This window comes from Polypterus senegalus, chromosome 7 (genome assembly GCF_016835505.1).
Source record: "Polypterus senegalus isolate Bchr_013 chromosome 7, ASM1683550v1, whole genome shotgun sequence".
Classification (NCBI taxonomy): Eukaryota; Metazoa; Chordata; class Cladistia; order Polypteriformes; family Polypteridae; genus Polypterus; species Polypterus senegalus.
This window is the reverse complement of record NC_053160.1, coordinates 120,019,244-120,038,665: the sequence shown is the minus strand read 5'-3', so window position 1 is coordinate 120,038,665 and position 19,422 is coordinate 120,019,244. Positions and strand designations below refer to the sequence as shown.

Genomic DNA, 19,422 nt, shown 5'->3' with positions numbered 1-19,422 from the left:
AATGAAGAAATAGTTGATGTGGAAGCCAAAACTACACATGATGATAAACTTTGTACAAGCCAGATCTGCTTTCAGTTGTAGTAAAAACCCCCAGACAGAGCACTTGTCAACGAAATGCAAAAATAACCTGCTCAACTGCCCCAGAAGTCGATCGTCACCATGCAGAGTAAAGATAAATTTTCAGCAACAAGTTAAAAGGCCAAAGGAGAGTTACTTACTGTGGACATCCCCTCTCTGTTTCGGAGTGACTTCCTTCTGTATCCTGTTATCCACAGTACTGACCTCCGGTGGGCTGGTGGTAGGCAGGGGAGTCAACTCCATTTGTTTCGTTGTGAGGGCTGCAGGACGGATTACTTTCGTGGTGATAGTAGTGGCTGGCTTTGCAGGAGTAGTTGCAGGTTTTTTACTTGTTATCGGTGAATGTGGGGTAGTGAATTTTCTTTTACTATCGGAATCCGGAATTTTATTTGTGTTGTTGGGTTTGTTGTTTTTAAAGGGAAGGTATGGATCTATGTTGACCTTCGGTATGGCTGGAAAAAAAAAGAAAAAAAAAAAAAGAGATAAAATGTCAGTTCAGTTCAATCAACTTTCACATTGATACTCATTCGTGTTCTTGTTCCAGTGCAGTGTAGTGGAGCCTACACTGGCAGTATCAGGACCTTGTCAGCAACCAGGCCAGGCCAGGTGGGCAAAAACATACAAACACACACACACACCAACACTGACTTGTATGCACACATGCAACAGAGACATGTAGTGCTTAGCTTCTCAGGACGTTTACAGAATCAGATCATTCTACTTATACCACCCAAAAGGATCACAAAAGGTGAAACACCCTGAGCTTTCAGCGCAGAGCTTTACTAGCTGCACTCAGTTGCTTGTATGACACTCTGAGAACAGCTGAGTGTTTTAGTTCACCATCACTAGTGCAATGTGTATGCCATTCAACTGGCAAAAACTTCTTATAGCTTGGCTAAGTTGCCTGTTCAATTTGCTAAGCATGCACTGTTGGCACCTTTAAAAGTCTATCTCAGAAAATGAACTATCTACACAATATAAAGGTTCAAATTTCTTTACTTCTTTTCATCAAAGAAGCTTTATGTCATCTGTTAATAAAATGCTTTGAATCTGGTTGGAAGAGAAACGTGCAGTTGGCACAGACGCAGTATGTAAGAAATGCCTCTTTTTTAACTGTCTAGATTTTTCACATGTTCACATTCTCCAGAGTGCTTGGTTCCAATACCCTTCAGGTTGTCGTCTTGTCCAGAGTCTCTAAACTGGCCTGTTGAATGTCCCCTGTGATGGTCTCATACCAAGTCACAACCTTGTTGCTTCTTTTAAGCCCCATACTGCTAAGGCAAGCTCTGGCCCCCAACATCCCTTTACCAGGATAAACTAGTTTAAAACATCTGTATGAGTTCCAACACGCAAAATCAGCTGCTGCGGATGATGATGATACTCACGTTTGCAGTCAAAGCCTGTTCCCCTGAATCCTCCCTTACATTTGCATTTATATGAGCCTGGTGTGTTATAGCAGGCGGCAAAGGCACTGCACTTATGCTGGGAGGACAGGCACTCATTCACATCTGTCAAGGAAAGAAAGCAAATGTCATCACAGCTGAAGTGAAGCCTAATAGTAAAGAATCTGATAGCAGCCTAATGGGCGTCCTTACGGTCCCAAAGGGGCTCAAGGGTCACAGCAGTCTGCATTCACGCAGGACACAGACACAGCTAAAATGTCAATCAGGATGCTGGCTTATCGAGTATGCAGCATCCCAACATGGGAATTTTAAGCCTCTGATGGGTTCTTCTTAAATCATAAATTGAGGCTGCATTTTGCAAACTGCAGATCATTTCATACAAGACTCTAATAGTATTCATAGAGTACTCATGGTCCTTTACTTTTTCCACATTTTACAGTGTTACAGCCTTGTGCTAAAACGATTAAAATTAATTTTATCTCCACATCAAAAAGACACTAAATTCCCCAGAATGACAATCTAAAAAAACAGGACTATCAAAAAAACTGAAGTATCACATTGACGCAAGCATTCAGACCCTTTGATACAACACTTAAAATGTGGCTCAAGTGCATCCCATTCTTTTGGTCATTTTTGATATGTTTCTCTGCAGCTTGTTTGGAGTCCACCTGTGGTCCTGTGATCAACTCAATTGATTAGACATGATTAGGAAAGTTAAACTGCAGTTGACAAGTGTTTTATAGCAAAAACCAAGGCCTGAGGTAGATGGAATTGCCTGCAGAGTTTAGAGACAGGAATGTGTTGAGGCACAGATCTACAAAAAAAAGTCATGCAGCACTGAATAGTCCCAAGTCACAGTACCCTTCATAATTCTTAAATGGAAGGGGTTGGGAACATCCACAACTTCTTTGAGAGCTGACCATTCACCCAAGCAGAACACTTGTGGGAGAAGGACCATGCTAAGAGAGGTGACCGATAACTCAATGCTCACTCTGGCTAAGCTCCAGAGAACCTGTATAGAGATGGGAAGTCAACCACTACTGCAACTCTCCAACAATCTGGGATTTATGACAGATTGGCTAGACAGAATCCTCTCCACAGTCAAGAACAGATGTAAGCCTGTTTGGAGTTTGCAAAAAAGGTAACTAAATGACACTCCAACTATGAGAAACATGATGTGCTGGTCTGATGAAACCAAGATTAGCGTTATGTCCGGAGGAAACCAGGCACTGCCTGTCACATGTGCAATACCATTCCAAGGATCAAACATGGCAGTAGTAGCATCACGCTGTGGGGTTGTTTTTCAGTGGCAGGGACTGGGAGACTAGAGACATGGTTGAGGTAATGCTGAACAGAGCGAAGTACAGCGATTTCCTTAATGAAAACCTGCTTCAGAGTGCTCTGGATCTCTGAGTAAGCCAAGGGTTACCTTCCTTAGGGAAAACTCTGGGAATGTTCTTGGGTGACCCAGCCAGACTTGAACCCACCTGAACATTTCTATGTAGTTCTGAAAATAGCTATTTACCTCCATTCAATAACTATTCAGTTTCCATCCAACCTGACAGAGCTTGAGGAAATCTGCAGAGAATAATGGTAGAAAATCTCTAAATCCAGGTGTGTGAAGCTTGTCACATCATACCCAATAAGACTCCAGGCCATAATTGCTACCAAAGGTGCTCCAAGTAGGGAATTCGTTCCCGAGCTCCCGGACATTTTTCATTCCTGCATTCTCGGGAACGAAACTGCTGTAATTCCCGGGAAACCAGGAACGGCCAAGCTCGCATATATGGCTTGTAAAAGTGTAAAAATCGATCAAGAAATAACAGAGTTATAGTTGAAAATAATTAAGTGGCACGGTTTTCTGGCCCACGGTGTAGTGTGTTGCCGACTAATTCTGTTAACAACAGACCAGCAGCAGTCAGTCTCCCGGCTCTGACTAAGACTGAGCACAGTGGACTCTGAGGAGTCTGCACTCTGCAGCTCATGAATGCCGGGACGGGGCGGACTTCATTGACGTCTGTCAAAACACAGCTTTGAACAGCAACTTGAAATTGCAATGCGTCAGTCTGTTGCATCCGCATTATCTGTGCCAAGAAACTTGCCATCACAGAATGATAATAAGAAACTGGATGCATCAGTAAAAGCTGAAATGGTGGCGTTTCAGAGCAATGGCAAGCGCGGGCATTGTTTAGAACAAGTGTATCAGTATCTGATGACTGTGCGGCCTACTTCAGTGGAGGCAGAGCGTGCTTTCTCAGCGGCTGCCATACTCTGCATGAAGGTGTGCTCTCGCCTGGACGACTGCACACTAGACACGTTGTGCTTTCTACGCTCTTATTACCACAACTAACTAGATCAGGGGTGCCCAATGCATCAATCACAATCAACCGGTAGATCGTGTTGCATTCAAAAAAACCTTTTTTTAAACATTAGTCTATATTATATCCTCCCTATGGCATTTGCCACTTGATTGACATACAGGTCAGTCTGAGATCTTTTTAATTCTAACACACTGGTCATCCCGCACGTACGATCAAACGCGCAAGCTACTGCAAAACTGCGGCTGTGATCTAGTTAGCCTTCCAATTTATATTGACTAAAGAAGTGATTTAAAAAAAAATTGTTTGGGGAGGGTATGGGCTAGATGTGGAATTGGAAGAGGATTTTTTGTTCTCACAATGTCACAATCGAAGTGTGTCTGGCGTACGAGGTTCGATCCCCGATGAGGGGTGCAGTGGAACGTGTACGCCTGATGAGCCCAAAATAGGGCGAAACACGTGTCACATACTCCTTGCATTATTTGACAGTTAACTATGTAACATTCGATGATCTGCTTCTCGCAACTGAGATAATTTTTAACGTTGGTAGATCATTTTGACCTGGTCATTTTAAAGCTAGCTCGCAAGCCGAAAAAGTGTGGGCACCCCTGAACTAGATACATGTACTTATATGACACCATGAACTGCTTGTAGATAAGGTTAGTCTTTTATTGGTGTCAACATATTGCAGTAGTTTTATTAAAACCGTTCACATGTGAGATGCCAGTGCACTGTGTCATCCCCAGGATTCCCGGGAATGACATGTGGGATTCCTGAATTCCCAGGAATGGATAAACCCATCCGGGAATGGATTCCCTAGCTCCAACTAAGCAGTGAAGAAAGGGTCTGAATATTCATGTCAATGTAAGATTTATATTCTTTTAATTTTTAATAATTTTGCAATTACATTTTTTAAATAAATCTATATTAAGTGTTGCTTGATGTTGGGGAAAATTAATTTGAATGGTTTTAACCATTCCATCGTAACATTTGAGAAAAACTGGTCAAAAAAACAATTTCTGATTTCTTCCCATTGGGTTATTTTTCTGATTCCTTAAAAACTATGCCATATTAGTCAAAATCCAATATTACAGGGCATCCTTTGCTGTTGATTCCTTCTTACCTATGCACTGGTATTTGCCATTGACATATTGGAGGTCAAACCCCTCGTGGCATTTGCAGATGTAGCTTCCAAAAGTGTTGATGCACTTACGAAATCTGGGGCACACTGCTGTTCCCATTGTACACTCATCCACATCTAAAATGGGAAAAATGCAAAAACAACAGATTTTATTTAAGACATACTGGATGCCTTCAAAGTCTGTTTTGGGTCGAGTAAGGTGCACAAATAGCTGGGAGGCCATTTGATATCTCATTTTGATACATAAATACTGTCTTTGTTAATGGATTAATTAATGAGTGCTCACTCCGATAAGACTAAAGTGCCAATTGCTAGTTTTGTGGTACTGTATTATAGAGAAATGCAGTCCATACAGACAACCACCAATTTCTCTTAATAGTGCACTTGTGATCATCTGCCCTATAACTGAAAGGTTCTTATTTCACTATCTTTTATAACTGCAGATCAAGAGAAAATTGTACGGAAGTTTAATAAAATAACAAATCATGAAGAGAGTTGTGTTTCAAGTATGAAGCTTCACTGAAGTAAATAATTGCACTTTCATCGTGCATGCACCATCAAGCCGAAGCAAAGCTTTATATAAAAAAAAAAAAAATCAATGTTTTCATCTACAATAAGACTTTTTCATAGACTGCAAGGCACCAAAATGCCTGTATATGTTTTTGTTCTGTGATTAGCATGCTAGTGAGATGAGCCTCACCAATATTTCAACACACCTCTGTAGAAAGCCTAAGCTTATGAATTTTGTCATAATGAAGAAAAAAAAAACTAATTAAAGAGAAACTTCATTTTCTGAAAGACTTGCAAATATTATTATTGTTGTCCATGACTGACATCCTTGTCGGATACACAGAACATTTAAGAGAAGCTTCATCAGTAATGAGACTGTTCAGAACCACAAACAGCTTCCTTCGAAGACATTTGCTTTTCTTGTAAGACAGTAAGCTGGGCTGTGGTATTAGCACTACATCCTCACACATCCAGGAACTCAGATTTAATTTCATTACCACACAGTATGTGAAGTTTGAACTTCCTATCAATGTCTGCCTGTGGCAACTTGGGCTCCTTCTACCTCTTTTTCTTCTAAGATCTAATAGAATGAAAATTACTGGCTAGAGCTTGGATTCTGGAATACATCTTCATGACTGGGAAGCTAGGTTTTACCTGGTCTTGAGATTTTCTCCATAGGAGAACCCCTAGGTGAGCATAGAGAAAGGCGTCATGGGATTCCTTGACAGAGTGTTGTACATTTGGGAGTTTGTACCTGTGATCAAGACTTAATACTGTGGACAGGAAGTCTTTCTTCATCTGTGTTTTGAATGAATATAACCAAAGGTTACTCACAATATTTGTTGCTTGAATATATAGCATCTACAAGTGGGGAATGACAGTTTAGTACAGCATGAAAAAATTTTTAGGAACACCATTTGTCTTAAAATGAAGAAAAAAAAAAACTGTGATTATGAAATAATCACATGAAAAACTATTGCAAAAGCCATCCATTATCCAACCCACTATATCCTATCTACAGGGTCACAGGGGTCTGCTGGAGCCAATCCCAGCCAACACAAGGTGCAAGGCAGGAAACAAACCCTGGGCAGGGAGGGTGGCTGCCCACCGCAGCTATAGCAATATACTGCATATAAATTAATCTTCATCAGTATAGATGGTCCACGCCTTAGGACCAGGTAAGGAAATAACCGAGGAAGCTTCACAAAGAAAAAGCCATAGGAGCAGATGGAGTCAGTCCTTGAGTTCTTAAGGCCTGTGTTGACCAACTTTGTGGTATCCTCTGTCACCTGTTCATTCCGTCCCTAAGGCTTCAGAAGGTGCCACTGATGTGAAACAATCCTCTATTTCAACAAGTCACTTCAGACCAGTGGCACTTACACATTCATCTATGAAGACCTTTGAGAGGCTAGTCCTAGATGAGTCATCTTGTGGAAGACCACCCAGACCCATTGTAGTTTGCAAACTGAACCAAGACTGGAGTGGAAGATGCCATTATCTATCTGCTCTGCTCCACAAGGCTTAATCTCACCTGGACAAAGCTGGTAGCACTGTGAGAATTATGTTTTTTGATTTCTCTCATTTCGGTGTGGTATTTCTTCCATTTTCCCTTTTCCTCTCTTTAACAAATACATTATGTAGGTACTTGAAATGATGTGTGCTAGGAAATGGAATCCTGGTCTTTATAAAATACATGAGAGTCAGGTGATCTTAAACCACATGGCCTCAACATACAACTGCATGGAACTGATTCTTGTTGGTTTTTTATACATTTCTACCCAATATTTAAATATGCACTAAACCAAAATCAATCAATGCCCATTTCCGAAAGAATAACTCCACCTCCACATCACCAGTGAGCAGCCTTGGAGCAGGGCAGTCTAAATGGATCTGTTAGCGTCACTACAATAGCACTTTTCCACAATGGCTGCATTCCAGGCTGCCAGGTAACAAGCTAGTAGGCTGGATATGAAAAGAATTCTCATGTAATACTACAGGACACTTTTTTTGTGCACTGCAGACAGTTTGCCCAAAGCTATAAATTATTATTTGTAGGTAACCATGGGAAAGCCTTTTTTGTTTTGAATCTTGGCGCCTGCAGCTTCAAATCAATTTTCTATAGGCTTTGAACAGAATTCATCAGCAGCCACTATGCACTGGCAATGAATAGCCGTCCCATTCTCTTTTGAGCTTCTTTTGCTTAAGATTTAATTACTGCAGTTAAATTATAGCAGCTCTGCTCAAAATAAAAGCTAAAAAAGAGAGGAATGTAAATTTAGCATTCAGATAGACTTAGAGAATATCAGGATTTAGCGTCCTTAATTTCCCTCTAATTATAGAAAGGTTTGGAGAAGCTTACAAAGACATAAAAACATAAAAATGAAAATAGCAAAACTTCATGAATGGAAATGAAGACTGTATTAGAGGCACCCTCTGGTGTAATTTCAGCCCGAAATACAAAGCTGAAGAAGAAAAAAAAAAAAATATTAAAAATAACAGATGTTTTCAAAAAGAAAACTCAAGAGGGCTGAGAAAAACAGAGTGTGAAAGTGTCATCTCCATTTTTCTTATTGTTCAAACACCAGCACCAGTCTTCATTTCACCTTCCTGTCTCTGTGTCTCTCTCTCTCTCTCTCTAAACAAACCATCTTGAGCCTCTTCAACCCCACCCATAAATATTTTCCCCATCTCACCTCACAAGAATGGCCTTAAACTCCAAGCAGGGAGATCCAATGAAACTGTAGGCAATAATATCCTGTGACCCTTTGCAACTCCTAAAAGAGCTATAATCCTTTACTCAAATGAGCAGGACTTATAGTGGCTTTTAGGCATTCAACCCTCTTGTTATAAGCACTTGCAAGGTGATCTCTGAGTTAAGGGAGAAAAATGACTAGGAAACGAAGGAGCTGAGCAAAGAAAACAGCAGAATTGTAGTCTAAATCAGGGCAATGTCAAGTATTGGGAAATAAGACTATATTTGTCAAGAACAGCACCATAAAAGTCAATTGCAAAAGTGACCATATCCATAAAAGTCAAGCACAGAATAGGATTCTACATGTTAATCCCTGAAATCATGACACTCTTGTATCAACAGGAGTCACCATTTTCTGGGTAAGCTTCCCTAAAACATGAGAAATTTGACAAACAAAAGAAAACCATTCAGTCTATGATGTTTGTTTGTTTAGCTAATAGCTAAGCTGTCCCAGTATCTCATTCAGATTCTTCTCAAAGGTTGTCAAGGTTTCTGCTTCAACTTCGTGGCTCAAATTCATACAACTCTTTGCATAAAGAAGTGCTTCCTGGCTTCAGTCCTAAATGCAATTCCCCTTAATCTCTACTGCTTCCCTTAAGTATGTGATTCACCATTAAGTTGAAAGAAGTCTGCTGGATCTTCTTTATCAATGCCTTTGAGGATTTTGAAAACCCACACAGTTTCCTCAACTTGAGACTAAACATGTTTAATTCTTCTTATTATTATTATTAACTTATTTGGATGATGCCTTTATCCACGGTGACTTACAACATGCAAAATGCATTTGGTTACATTTATTTTTCCAATTAGAGCAAAGGCAAGTGAATTGACTTGATTATGGACATACAGTGTCAGTAGTGGTATTTGAATCCACAACTTCAAAGTATGCAGTCCAAAGCCTTAACCAGTACACCATACTGCCTACCTACTACACCAGCCTCCAGGTTTATCAGAGTAGGATATTGTCCTTAAGTCCTGGGATGCACATTGCTGTTCTCCTCTGTACACCTTCAAGTGTTTCTACATCTTTTTTGCAGCGTTGTCAACAGAACTACACACAATACTCCAAATGTGGTCTCACTAGTGCATTATAGTCCACACATAACTTGATTTATATTCAACAGTTTTTACAAAATAACTTTTTAATCGCTTCTTCATATTGCATAGATGATGAAAATGCATCAACATAAACCCCAAAATCCTACTACACCTGTACATATTGAAGGTATTTTGTTTAATTCCTCCTAGTCTGAAGGATCGTTCTCTCATCTCTAGAAACTCTGGTAGTCCAGCTGTCAAGTGTGTTATGGGTTTTCACCTTTAAGACATCTTTTATTCTGTTTTGTTCTTTAGATTCAAAGTAGGCTTCACAAGAAAAACTTGAATTTGATTCCCACTCTCTGTCTGTGTGGGGGTTTGCAGATTTTTCTTGTGCTCATTTTAGTTGTCACTGAGTATCCCATGTTCCTTCTACCAACGAGATGTAGGTTTAGTTAACTGACGAGAAGAAACTGGAGCAATGTGAATACATTTCATGAAATAATCGGTGGTCCCCCCAGAAATGGTGCTTTTGATTTGCAAGCGCTTAGAAACTGGAGTACCCAAAGAAAGATGTAGAGGAAGTGCAGCCACCATACTGACAGAACGTAGAGTTGGAATCAAACAAGAGTATTCAACACCAGTGGTTGCTGCTATGCTAGCCTTTGATGTACAACTTGTCAAGGACTAAAAAGCTCTGATTAGAACACTAATATCACATACTTCTTGTAATTTGTGATTAATTTATTTCTCCATTTACATGTCATTTTTTTAGAATAGTGCTTGTATGTTTTTTTACATTTACAAATATAAAGGAAAAATACCTTAATTATGGGGAATTACATACTCATATCTGTTTATCATTCAGAATCCATTCTATACACTTAGATGCTGCAGCAATATGCTTAATAAAGTTCTAGCATGTTCCTGTATTGCACATTTTGTTGCAGTCCACAATGAAAGAGTTCACATTTCAAATAAATTAACTTATTACCCACGACATTGTGCCAGTTCTTTACAGCACTTACCTACACAGCTCCTGCCATCGGGACCCAGCTGCAGTCCTGGCGAAGGACAGCGACAGCGCACTTCTCCTTTCACCACATCACAACCATACTGACAGTTTGCCATGGAACAGGAGCGGGCATCTGAGTGAAGACAGATAAGCATGTAGTGGCTGAAGGGTATGAATTAAAATTTTAAATAAAAGGATGCCTGTTGGAAATTCACTATGTAGTGGGAATATCTTTCTTCTAATTTCATTATTTGATTTCAAAAATAACCCAACTATTTAATGTTCCTGGTAGAAACTAATATAAGGCAGGGAATCATACACAACAGTCCACTGCAAAACGCACACAAAGTCAAAGTAACCAGTGTAAAGTGAAGTGAACATTTACACTACATACATGCTGTCTTTGGACTGTAACAGAGAACTTAAGCCCATAGAGATGCAAGAAGAATATTCACAGTGCACAAAAAAGGCATCAAAGCTCTGAATCACACCAAGTGTCTTATGATGTTAGGTGGCTGTTCTATCTGCTATGCTACAGTTTGACCTATACGTTTACTTTTAAGCAAAGCCAGAAAAATTTAAACCGTACAACTTGTAAAAGCATATCTTTGAAATGTAAAGTTAAACAGAAACCACTGCATATCAGAAAATAAACAGCTTTCTTTCACGTGCAACATTTATTTTAACCTTCTTGAACTTATTATTGGTAATGTCCTTTGGCTGAATGAGGGTCACCGAGTCAAATTACTCACTTCCACATGTTCCATCAGGCATGAGCATGTAGCCATTCAAGCAGTAGCATTTGTAGCTCCCATAGGTGTTCATACACCTGTGTTTACAGGGTCGCGGCTTCAGTCCACACTCATTGAAATCTGAAGATAGAAAAGACATGGCTAAGGGATACATGAGTAGGCAGAAAAGGTCACGCGTGCCACTTTGAGAAAGACAAAGTCAAAGGTCATGACTGAAAGCTCATCTCACCCAATTTTTTTTTTTTTTCCTCCAAGTGTCAGGGATGCCTGATACACAAACTTTCAGTGAAATGGCCAATGCAAAGTTTATGACACCTTTGACTTCAAGTGTTTTAAACAAACAGTCCTTTTTGCAACCAAAGCTACTGAACTGAAAGATCTCGGTACCAGTCTGAGCATAAAGGTCATTGCACTCAGCCCCTAAGTCCTCCAGTAAGGATTCTCTCTTAAAGACATTCTTGATAAAATAATGGAAATGCTCCAGGACTCATCAGAACTTACGCCAAAGGACTGTGCACAATAGCTACTGCCTAGAAATTAGGTTCGCTACCTTAATAAATAACTCTTTTATACTGTAGGGAGTAATGTGGAGCTGGAGGCACTTGATTGCTTTCTTTCATTCCAGGTTCAGAATAAGGTTCCTATTCTGCTAATTTAGAACTGCTAATTATTTGTAAGCATTATAGCTATAAAGAAAAAATCCATTCATCCATTTTCTCAGCCAGCTTTTTCATTGATGGGGTAGCAGAGAGTAGCAGCCTGTCCAAGCAGCACTAACAAAAACAGGAACCAACCCAGAACAGGGCACCAGTCCAACTGTCAATCATCATAATATTCACAACTTTGGGAAGCAGGAGTTAATCAGAGCAGCAGAAGACAGTCGCACAGATGTGAGAAGAACTCTAGAAGACATACACACACACACACACAGTGTCTCAGCCTGTATCAGCCCCCAGGAGATCTGAGACTGTAGTGCTAACCACTGCACCACCATACAACCTGTAAGATATGTGCTCATTTATCTTTATGTTTTCTTAACATTCGTGTTCCTTTACAGGATCATAAGGGTGCCCGTACCAATCCCAGCACTGGATGCAAAGTAGAAACCAACTCTGGTTGGATCACTGGTCAGAAATAATTTTATACCTATCTGGAAAACAAAATGGCAAATCACATTTGAAAGGACACTGAAATTAATGCAATTGTGAAATCTGGTTATAATAATTTACATGCATAAATACAAGAACATGCACACATAAATTACATCAATTCACACGCACAGAAATATATGATGCATGTGTATATTTAAATGTTATCTGCAAACAGTGCTCAAAATTAAATTCCTCAAATACTAAGGCAGTGGGCTGAAAATGTTTAAGGATCTGGTGCTCTGAATGCCATTCCAAAACAAACATTTTGATCGTGGATGACACGCAGACCTGCCTCAACAGTAACCAAAGAGCCAGGTAACTTGACACCTTTCTTGTAAGCCCACCAGGTTAAAACATCCTCAAAGGTCTTGTTTACTTACAGAAAAGGTGTGGTACACGGAGAGGGTGAACATTTATTTAAAAGTCATTGGACTGAGTGACAAGACCTGATATAATTCAAAAAGCACTCATGGTGCACTTATGATTTAAATACTGTACATTATATTGACATACACAAGGCAGATGGCTGTGTGTTCTATCATAAAGTAGTCCAAGTTTATTGTACACTTTCAAGGAAGAAAATGATGCTGAAAAGTGAAATGAACATGACTGAATTCTGGCTAGTGTATGTGCCAAGAGTGCTGATACTTTCTAAATATAACATCTACAGAAGATGAGCTGCACTTTTCTTGGCCGAGTGCTTATCCGGTTTTAGCTAACATAATTATGCACCATAGAAATAGATCTTGCTTACTGTACAAGTGTTACTGCTGTTTAGTTAACACAAAATGGTGCCATGATTAGTTGCTGGAAAAATGATTGGAATCACGTCATTAAACAAATATACCATAAATAGTTCTCATATGACACCATTAATTAAAATGCTCTTCAAGCATGGATTTACTGCTGCCCTGTGTAATTAACAAGTCAACCTTTATGGGATATTCCTAAATATTCTTAAATTTGATTTACATACAGAATAACACATTAGTACATCAATTAAAATATAAACATCTCTGGAAATTCATTTTTTATTTTTTAACCTAAATGGAAACCAAGAAATATTCAATGAGACCTTTTTCTTATCTAGGGAGGGGGAGGAATCATTTTGCCTCATGGATGCACATAGCCGAGTATACTTCCCATCCCCTGAATAAACAGGAGTTGCATCCTTCAGCCTCCTGATCTCAACCTGTGGAATTGGCTTCCCACCTGCGCTCCATCCTATTCTATGATTAAAGGTGCGAGAGAGAGATTTATTTGTTCTGGAAAAGAACAACATGCTTGAAATGATGAAAACTGAATGGGAGGCGGCAAACAAAAAATAGATAAGATGTTAGCAATAGATGACATCCATCTAAACTCAAAAGACCAAAGGGACTGAAAGGTCAAAAGGAGTTCAAACAAATATGAAGGTACATTGTATGACAAGGGGGCGGCCTGAACACTTCAAAAAGTTAGCACTAGTAACACTTGAAAACCAAGTAATGTGATGGAATGTGTAGATTAACAAAATATCAGTTTGATTTCTTACAGAACACAAAGATACCATTCAATAGCTATAATGAGGATGGCTATATAGGTGTGAAGGATAGGGTTCACTGAAGAGCTAATCAAATGATTATCAGATTTTAAAAATGGTTTCAAACTAGAGAAATATAACAGACATACTGAAGAAAGTCAAGAAGAACTGGAGACACAGAAGTTTTATGGAAGAGTTATGAATGAAAGAGACCGTGGTAATTACTACAGGTAGCATCATCCTCCGGCAAAATTGTACAGGATGCAAAATAATCTATGACACTGGCTTTCTTCTGCACACAGAATTTGTTCCTGCTGTGTCTCTTGTTTACTGGTGCTTGACAACTGTAATTATTTTACCACCCCACCTGATGCTCATTTAGCCTTATTATTTTCACAGGCTCTCGGCAGTTGCTTGGTGCTGCTTCTTCAAAGTCTTCCTGTGATTACTCCAGTATCTTGTGCTTTTGTCTCTGTTTCGTTTTAAACATCATCAACTGCTGTAGGCACGTTTCTGTCTTTATTTATAATTTTGTTTTAACATTTATTCTTCATTAAAAGCTATGATTTCTTCTGTACCTTTAAACCATTTTACTACTAACTTCACTTACTCATTTTTTGCTTGATATGACCTGGGGCATCATGTATAAACAGTGCATACGTGGTAGTGGCACCCAGTGTCAAAGCAGTGCTTTTGTTCCAGTGTGGTTTCCCTTTCTTTTTAAGATGCACATCCCTGACGGCTTTATCAAATACACTGAAATTAACCGCATATTTTTTATTAGTTTAAGGCATCTAATTGTAATTAACCTGTAACAATATACAGAATGGCCAAACTATTCAAAAAATACCACAGATGCTTTACACTAGAATTACCACAGCCTATGAGAAAACTCATAAATCCGGCCCACCTTAAATCCTTTCTCACCTCTCCTTCAGTGTCTTTTGTCCTGTAAATGTGTCAATAAGCAGCAAGCAGCCTGGTATCCCATCCCCCCCACCCACTGTCACAGTTCAGTTCGCAAAGAAGTTTCTCAGTGATCTGTGTTTATCTTCGAGTGAAGTGCTGGAGCTTTATAGGGTACAAAAGTACATCATTATTTGGAATACATACATTTCATGTGTGTTCCATGTCAACAACAATCTTTGTAAAAACGTCATTAACACAGAAACGTTTTCATGTTTTAGTAATAATGGTGCAATGTTAAGAACTGCTGCCTTCCAATCAAGAGGTCACAGTTTTGTTTTCAGCTGCTTCCCAAATTTACCATTTTGAGTACCAATTATCGGTATACAGCACCAAGCACACTCTGCCTCAGCCATGCGCTATTTGAACTTCTCCCATATGTGAAACGCTTCAAAGCCTTTCCTTTAGGGACCTTGCGGTTTAGAAACAGTTTCATCCCAAGAGCTCTAAGCCCACTCAATCAGTCCATCAAGTGCTCCTTGTAGAACTGTTTTTACTTATAAGTACAATCACCTCACTGTAAACTTGCACTACAGTTATAATATTGTACAACCTGAGCCACTTTATAAAGCATATATTTACATATGATGACGATATCATTTTTAAAATTAAATGCAGCAAAATATGTTTTTTTACATTATACAGATAAAATGTTAACATCATTTAAATAGTCCATATTGTTAATAGTTAAACATGTGAGGACATGGTATCACAGCGCTAGCAACAAGCTGGCGCCCCATTCAGGGATTGTTCTTGCCTCGCGCTGTATTCTTGCTGGGGCTGGGATGAACCTGGATGGATAGAATAATTAAACATGTACTATGAATATATTTCAATGTTCCTTAAAAGTTTTAAAGAATCTGCGTTCTAAGCTTACAGATGGCTTGACATTTATTAAAGAGCTGAATGTGTGGCAATTGGATGCTTGGAAAAAGAAATGGAAGGACAGAAATAGCAGATCAGCACATTTGAAAGACAGTACTGCTGCAATAAATTATTTCATCGAAGGTCGTGCACAGCGCAGCACACATCTTGTGTGAGGCAGGAGCAATCTCTGGATGGGGTGCTACCTCGTCACTATCACTGCGCCGTGTTCCCAAGTTTAACAACATGCTTTAATTCTTATCATCATGAAAATTATATCAAGTATACATCTCAGTATTTAATTTATTCAAAGAACTGTAATATCACGAATGTAATGGATTCTGTGTCCTGTCGGAGGAACAGAAAGCTCGTTAAAGCAGCATGTAGTAATTCACACACACATAGAGCACATAGAAAAAAAACAAATACAAAACAAAGCATTTAAACGTGCTACTTTAACTACGATGGGATTTGAGAAACTAGTAAATTGAACATTTTAAGATGAAGTTTATGATGTTCTACTTTAATGACAAAATAAACTATGTGATTAAAGTGGAAATTTCAAGATTAAAGTTGACATTTCAAACTTTTTTTTGCCAGTTTGTGCCTATTTTTTGTCTTTTCTCTGTACCCTAATAAGCTTCCATATGACACTCAGATGGTGTTCTACGACTCGCCTTTTCACGGTGACTTTGATATCTGACAACTTCTTTTTTATTTTAGGCATTGTGCGACTTTGTGAACTTGAGCTTTCGAGTTTCTCTGACACTCTATCACTCGATCAACTTCGTTTTGTTGTTTATATCACTGTTTAAACCAATAAATAGTATGTTTTTCCTTGCCTCCACTTGGTGGTATACTTTTTCCCCCTTGCTTTTGTGATTTTTTTTTTTACAGAATGCTGCGCTTAAGGGCTATTTATATTGATTTGCATATTCAAAAAGGCATAATTCTGGTAGGAGTTGGGGAGTGACGGCAGGCACGTGCACGTACATTACTTTTCATGCTGACCGGGATTTATGTAGCGGAAGAACGTGGAAGTTGGCGTACGCATAGATTCATGCATCTGGATTTTTTTGTGCATACACACATTTCCGCTTTTGTCCGTATGCCCGTATGTGTGAATTCTATGCACGGCATTATGCATGAGGCCCCTGGTCTCCACTTTCAATTGCTTTTAGATTCTCATGCGCAATTCCTTTGTGTAATAAGCTTGCAAGATGCTTTTACTTTTCCATGCTCACCCAAAACATAAAAAAAAAAAAAAGCAAGAAAACAAAGACAGAGATCCGTTTACTAAGTAAATGAACAAAGAGCACAAGAAGAAGCAGGACAGAAGTTCCTGAACTGTATACATAAAGAAACACAAAATTAATGTGTTTTGAAAACAATAAAAAATCAATGAAAACCATATGTAATGAAAATAGTAACAGAATAGACAGACAATACTTGATCACAGTTCTTGAATCAAGACGAAATGGCTTGGATACATTAAAATCTGAGAGAAGCAATCTGATTCAGGCTAAAAAATGGAGACCAATCAAGTACAACACTGTAAAACTAAATAAAGTGATTCAACTGAAAGAAACAGACAGGCAGAGGCAAGTGTAGCCAATAGCCATTGAGTAGATAACAAGTGATGAAGATGCAGTGCATGGAATAAAGAAAGATAAGCAGGAATAAGAGCAAAAAATTAAGACACATTATATTTAACACTAAACCAAAAAAGGTATATTCTATAATATGTAAATAGTAGAATTTGATTTCTGTCCGTCTGGCAGTTACATTCCATTGGGCAGATTCAGCATTAACGTTGTGGTGCATTATCTATATGAACGTGTTTTGTAACACATGCAGTAATAAAAATCACTGCAATTTTCCTACAACAGATGGTGCATTACAAACTTTAGCACTACTGCTGGGAATCCTATACTAAATCCACATAACCAAGGCAACAGACTCACTCAATCATCACTAATTCTGCAACTTCCAGTGTAGGTAGAAGGCTGAAATTTGGCAGGCTTATTCCTTACAGCTTACTTACAAAAGTTAAGCGGTCGACAACGTTCGCCATGTTGAACTTTCTTATTTATGGCCCCATCTTCACGAAATTTGGTAGGTGGCTTCCCTGCGCTAACCGAAACCGATGTACATACTTATTTCGATGGTATGACGCCACTGTTGGCCGCCATATTCAACTTTCCAACATCACTAATTTTCCAACTTCCCATGTAGGTAGAAGGCTGACCCCATCTTCACGAAATTTGGTAGGCGGCTTCCCTGCGCTAACTGAAACCAATGTACGTACTTATTTCGGTGGTATGATGCCACTGACGGCCGCCATTTTGAACTTTTCAACGTCTTTGTTACTTATGGGCCCATCTTCAAGAAATTTGGTACGCGGGTTCCCAACGCTACCTCAATCCTACTTACGTACATATATACGTCCATAGCTTGTAGCTCGGTCACAGTGTGAGGCAGCGTTGGATCCCCCATCCCAACACCTCCCACGTCGTTGGCTGCCTGCCTATATAAGGCCGTCCGTCGCTCCGGTCTCTACATTCCCTTCCTTGCTTCGCCACGGGATTCACGTCTCCCTGCTGATAACTAAAGCCTTTTTTATTTAATCCACGGCTTCTCTGCTGTTATATTGTTAATTTATTACGATTATAGTTATTGTTTAGATATTTTAGACTTATTTTTTGTTCAGGTACCCATTTTCTTTATCATTCCAACCGTATCCCCATTAATATGTCTATCGAGGTGATCACCATCGATCAAAGAACTATCACTTACCGAGTGGTTTTCATGCCCAGAGATGGCACCTGCCTTTTCCATTCTCTTTGTTACATATTGCACGGCCATATTAGGCTCACTCTTGATATCCGGAGGAACATTGTGTCTTATGTATTGAATGACTGGGACAGGTTCAAGGTGTGGACTGATGACGGTACAGGATATAATTATACTACACAGCAGCACTATAAGAGTGAAATGCTTAAGCCCTTCACCTATGCATCTGCATGTGAGTTGATGGCTGCCGCTGAATTGTTCGGTTGTCGCTTTCAAGTGTACCAAATTGGCCAAATATTTTACACCTTTCTACAACCGCCAATGCCTCTTAAACATCTTAGATTGACAGGTGATGATTTCAGTAGTGGACACTTTGATGTTTATGAATGTTTAAACTCTCAAAAGCTGGATGTGAAGTTATCAATGAAACCGGTTGTATACTTACAACGCTTGACAGATGCCGAATGTATCTTCAACGCAAGTCCTACAAATACTGTCGTAATTGAAACAAACCATGAAACTCAAACCGATTATGACAGCAGCAATCCAAGCTGTGAGATTTGAAACAAGATTACTGTTCACATGGCCAACTGTACGTTGCATGCTCAAGAGTAAGCTCAGCACACAGCTTGGTCATATTAGAACCGGACGACCGAACTGACAATGTGCTATACAAAGAGATCCTTAACAAATAATTATTGGTATATTTTCCCTCAGCTTAAAAAGGTTTAATTTTCTTCTTAATTAAAATTTTAAGGCAGTACTTCGCCGCTGCGAAGCGCGGGTATTTTGCTAGTTATCTAATACATAAAAAATATCATTAACAGTTATCAGGAGGACATACTGGCCTCCCATGACCCAAGTCTGAGATCTTCACTCATACCACCAGCTACTTCTCTTTGTGTACTAGTCAGTGTGATGCAATGGAATTACTACTTTCTCTATCAGCCTTTCCTAACTATTTTTCTACTTCATATTTAAATTGTTAAATTATAGGTATAGATGTTCACTCCATGTGTTGAAATGACAAATGCAACTAATTTCATTAGTATAAATGACAAACACCTTGGAATTGGCATGTCAAGAATGACAATGTAACTATTGTTGACTGCAGTAACA

At 39.1% G+C, this 19,422-nt stretch overlaps 1 protein-coding gene across 4 annotated transcripts in view; it reads right to left on the bottom strand.

Moving 5' to 3' along the window:
• The window catches only part of npnta (nephronectin a), a 176,175-nt gene that overhangs the window by 43,806 nt on the left and 112,947 nt on the right, over positions 1–19,422 (bottom strand). For all 4 annotated transcript variants that reach the window (XM_039759199.1, XM_039759200.1, XM_039759201.1 and 1 more), the window contains 5 exons: positions 11,008–11,127; positions 10,269–10,388; positions 4,923–5,057; positions 1,464–1,586; positions 219–530 (listed from right to left, as the gene is read on the bottom strand). In XM_039759199.1, the coding sequence (XP_039615133.1) occupies positions 219–530; positions 1,464–1,586; positions 4,923–5,057; positions 10,269–10,388; positions 11,008–11,127 (810 nt within the window). The remainder of the gene's footprint in view (positions 1–218; positions 531–1,463; positions 1,587–4,922; positions 5,058–10,268; positions 10,389–11,007; positions 11,128–19,422) is intronic.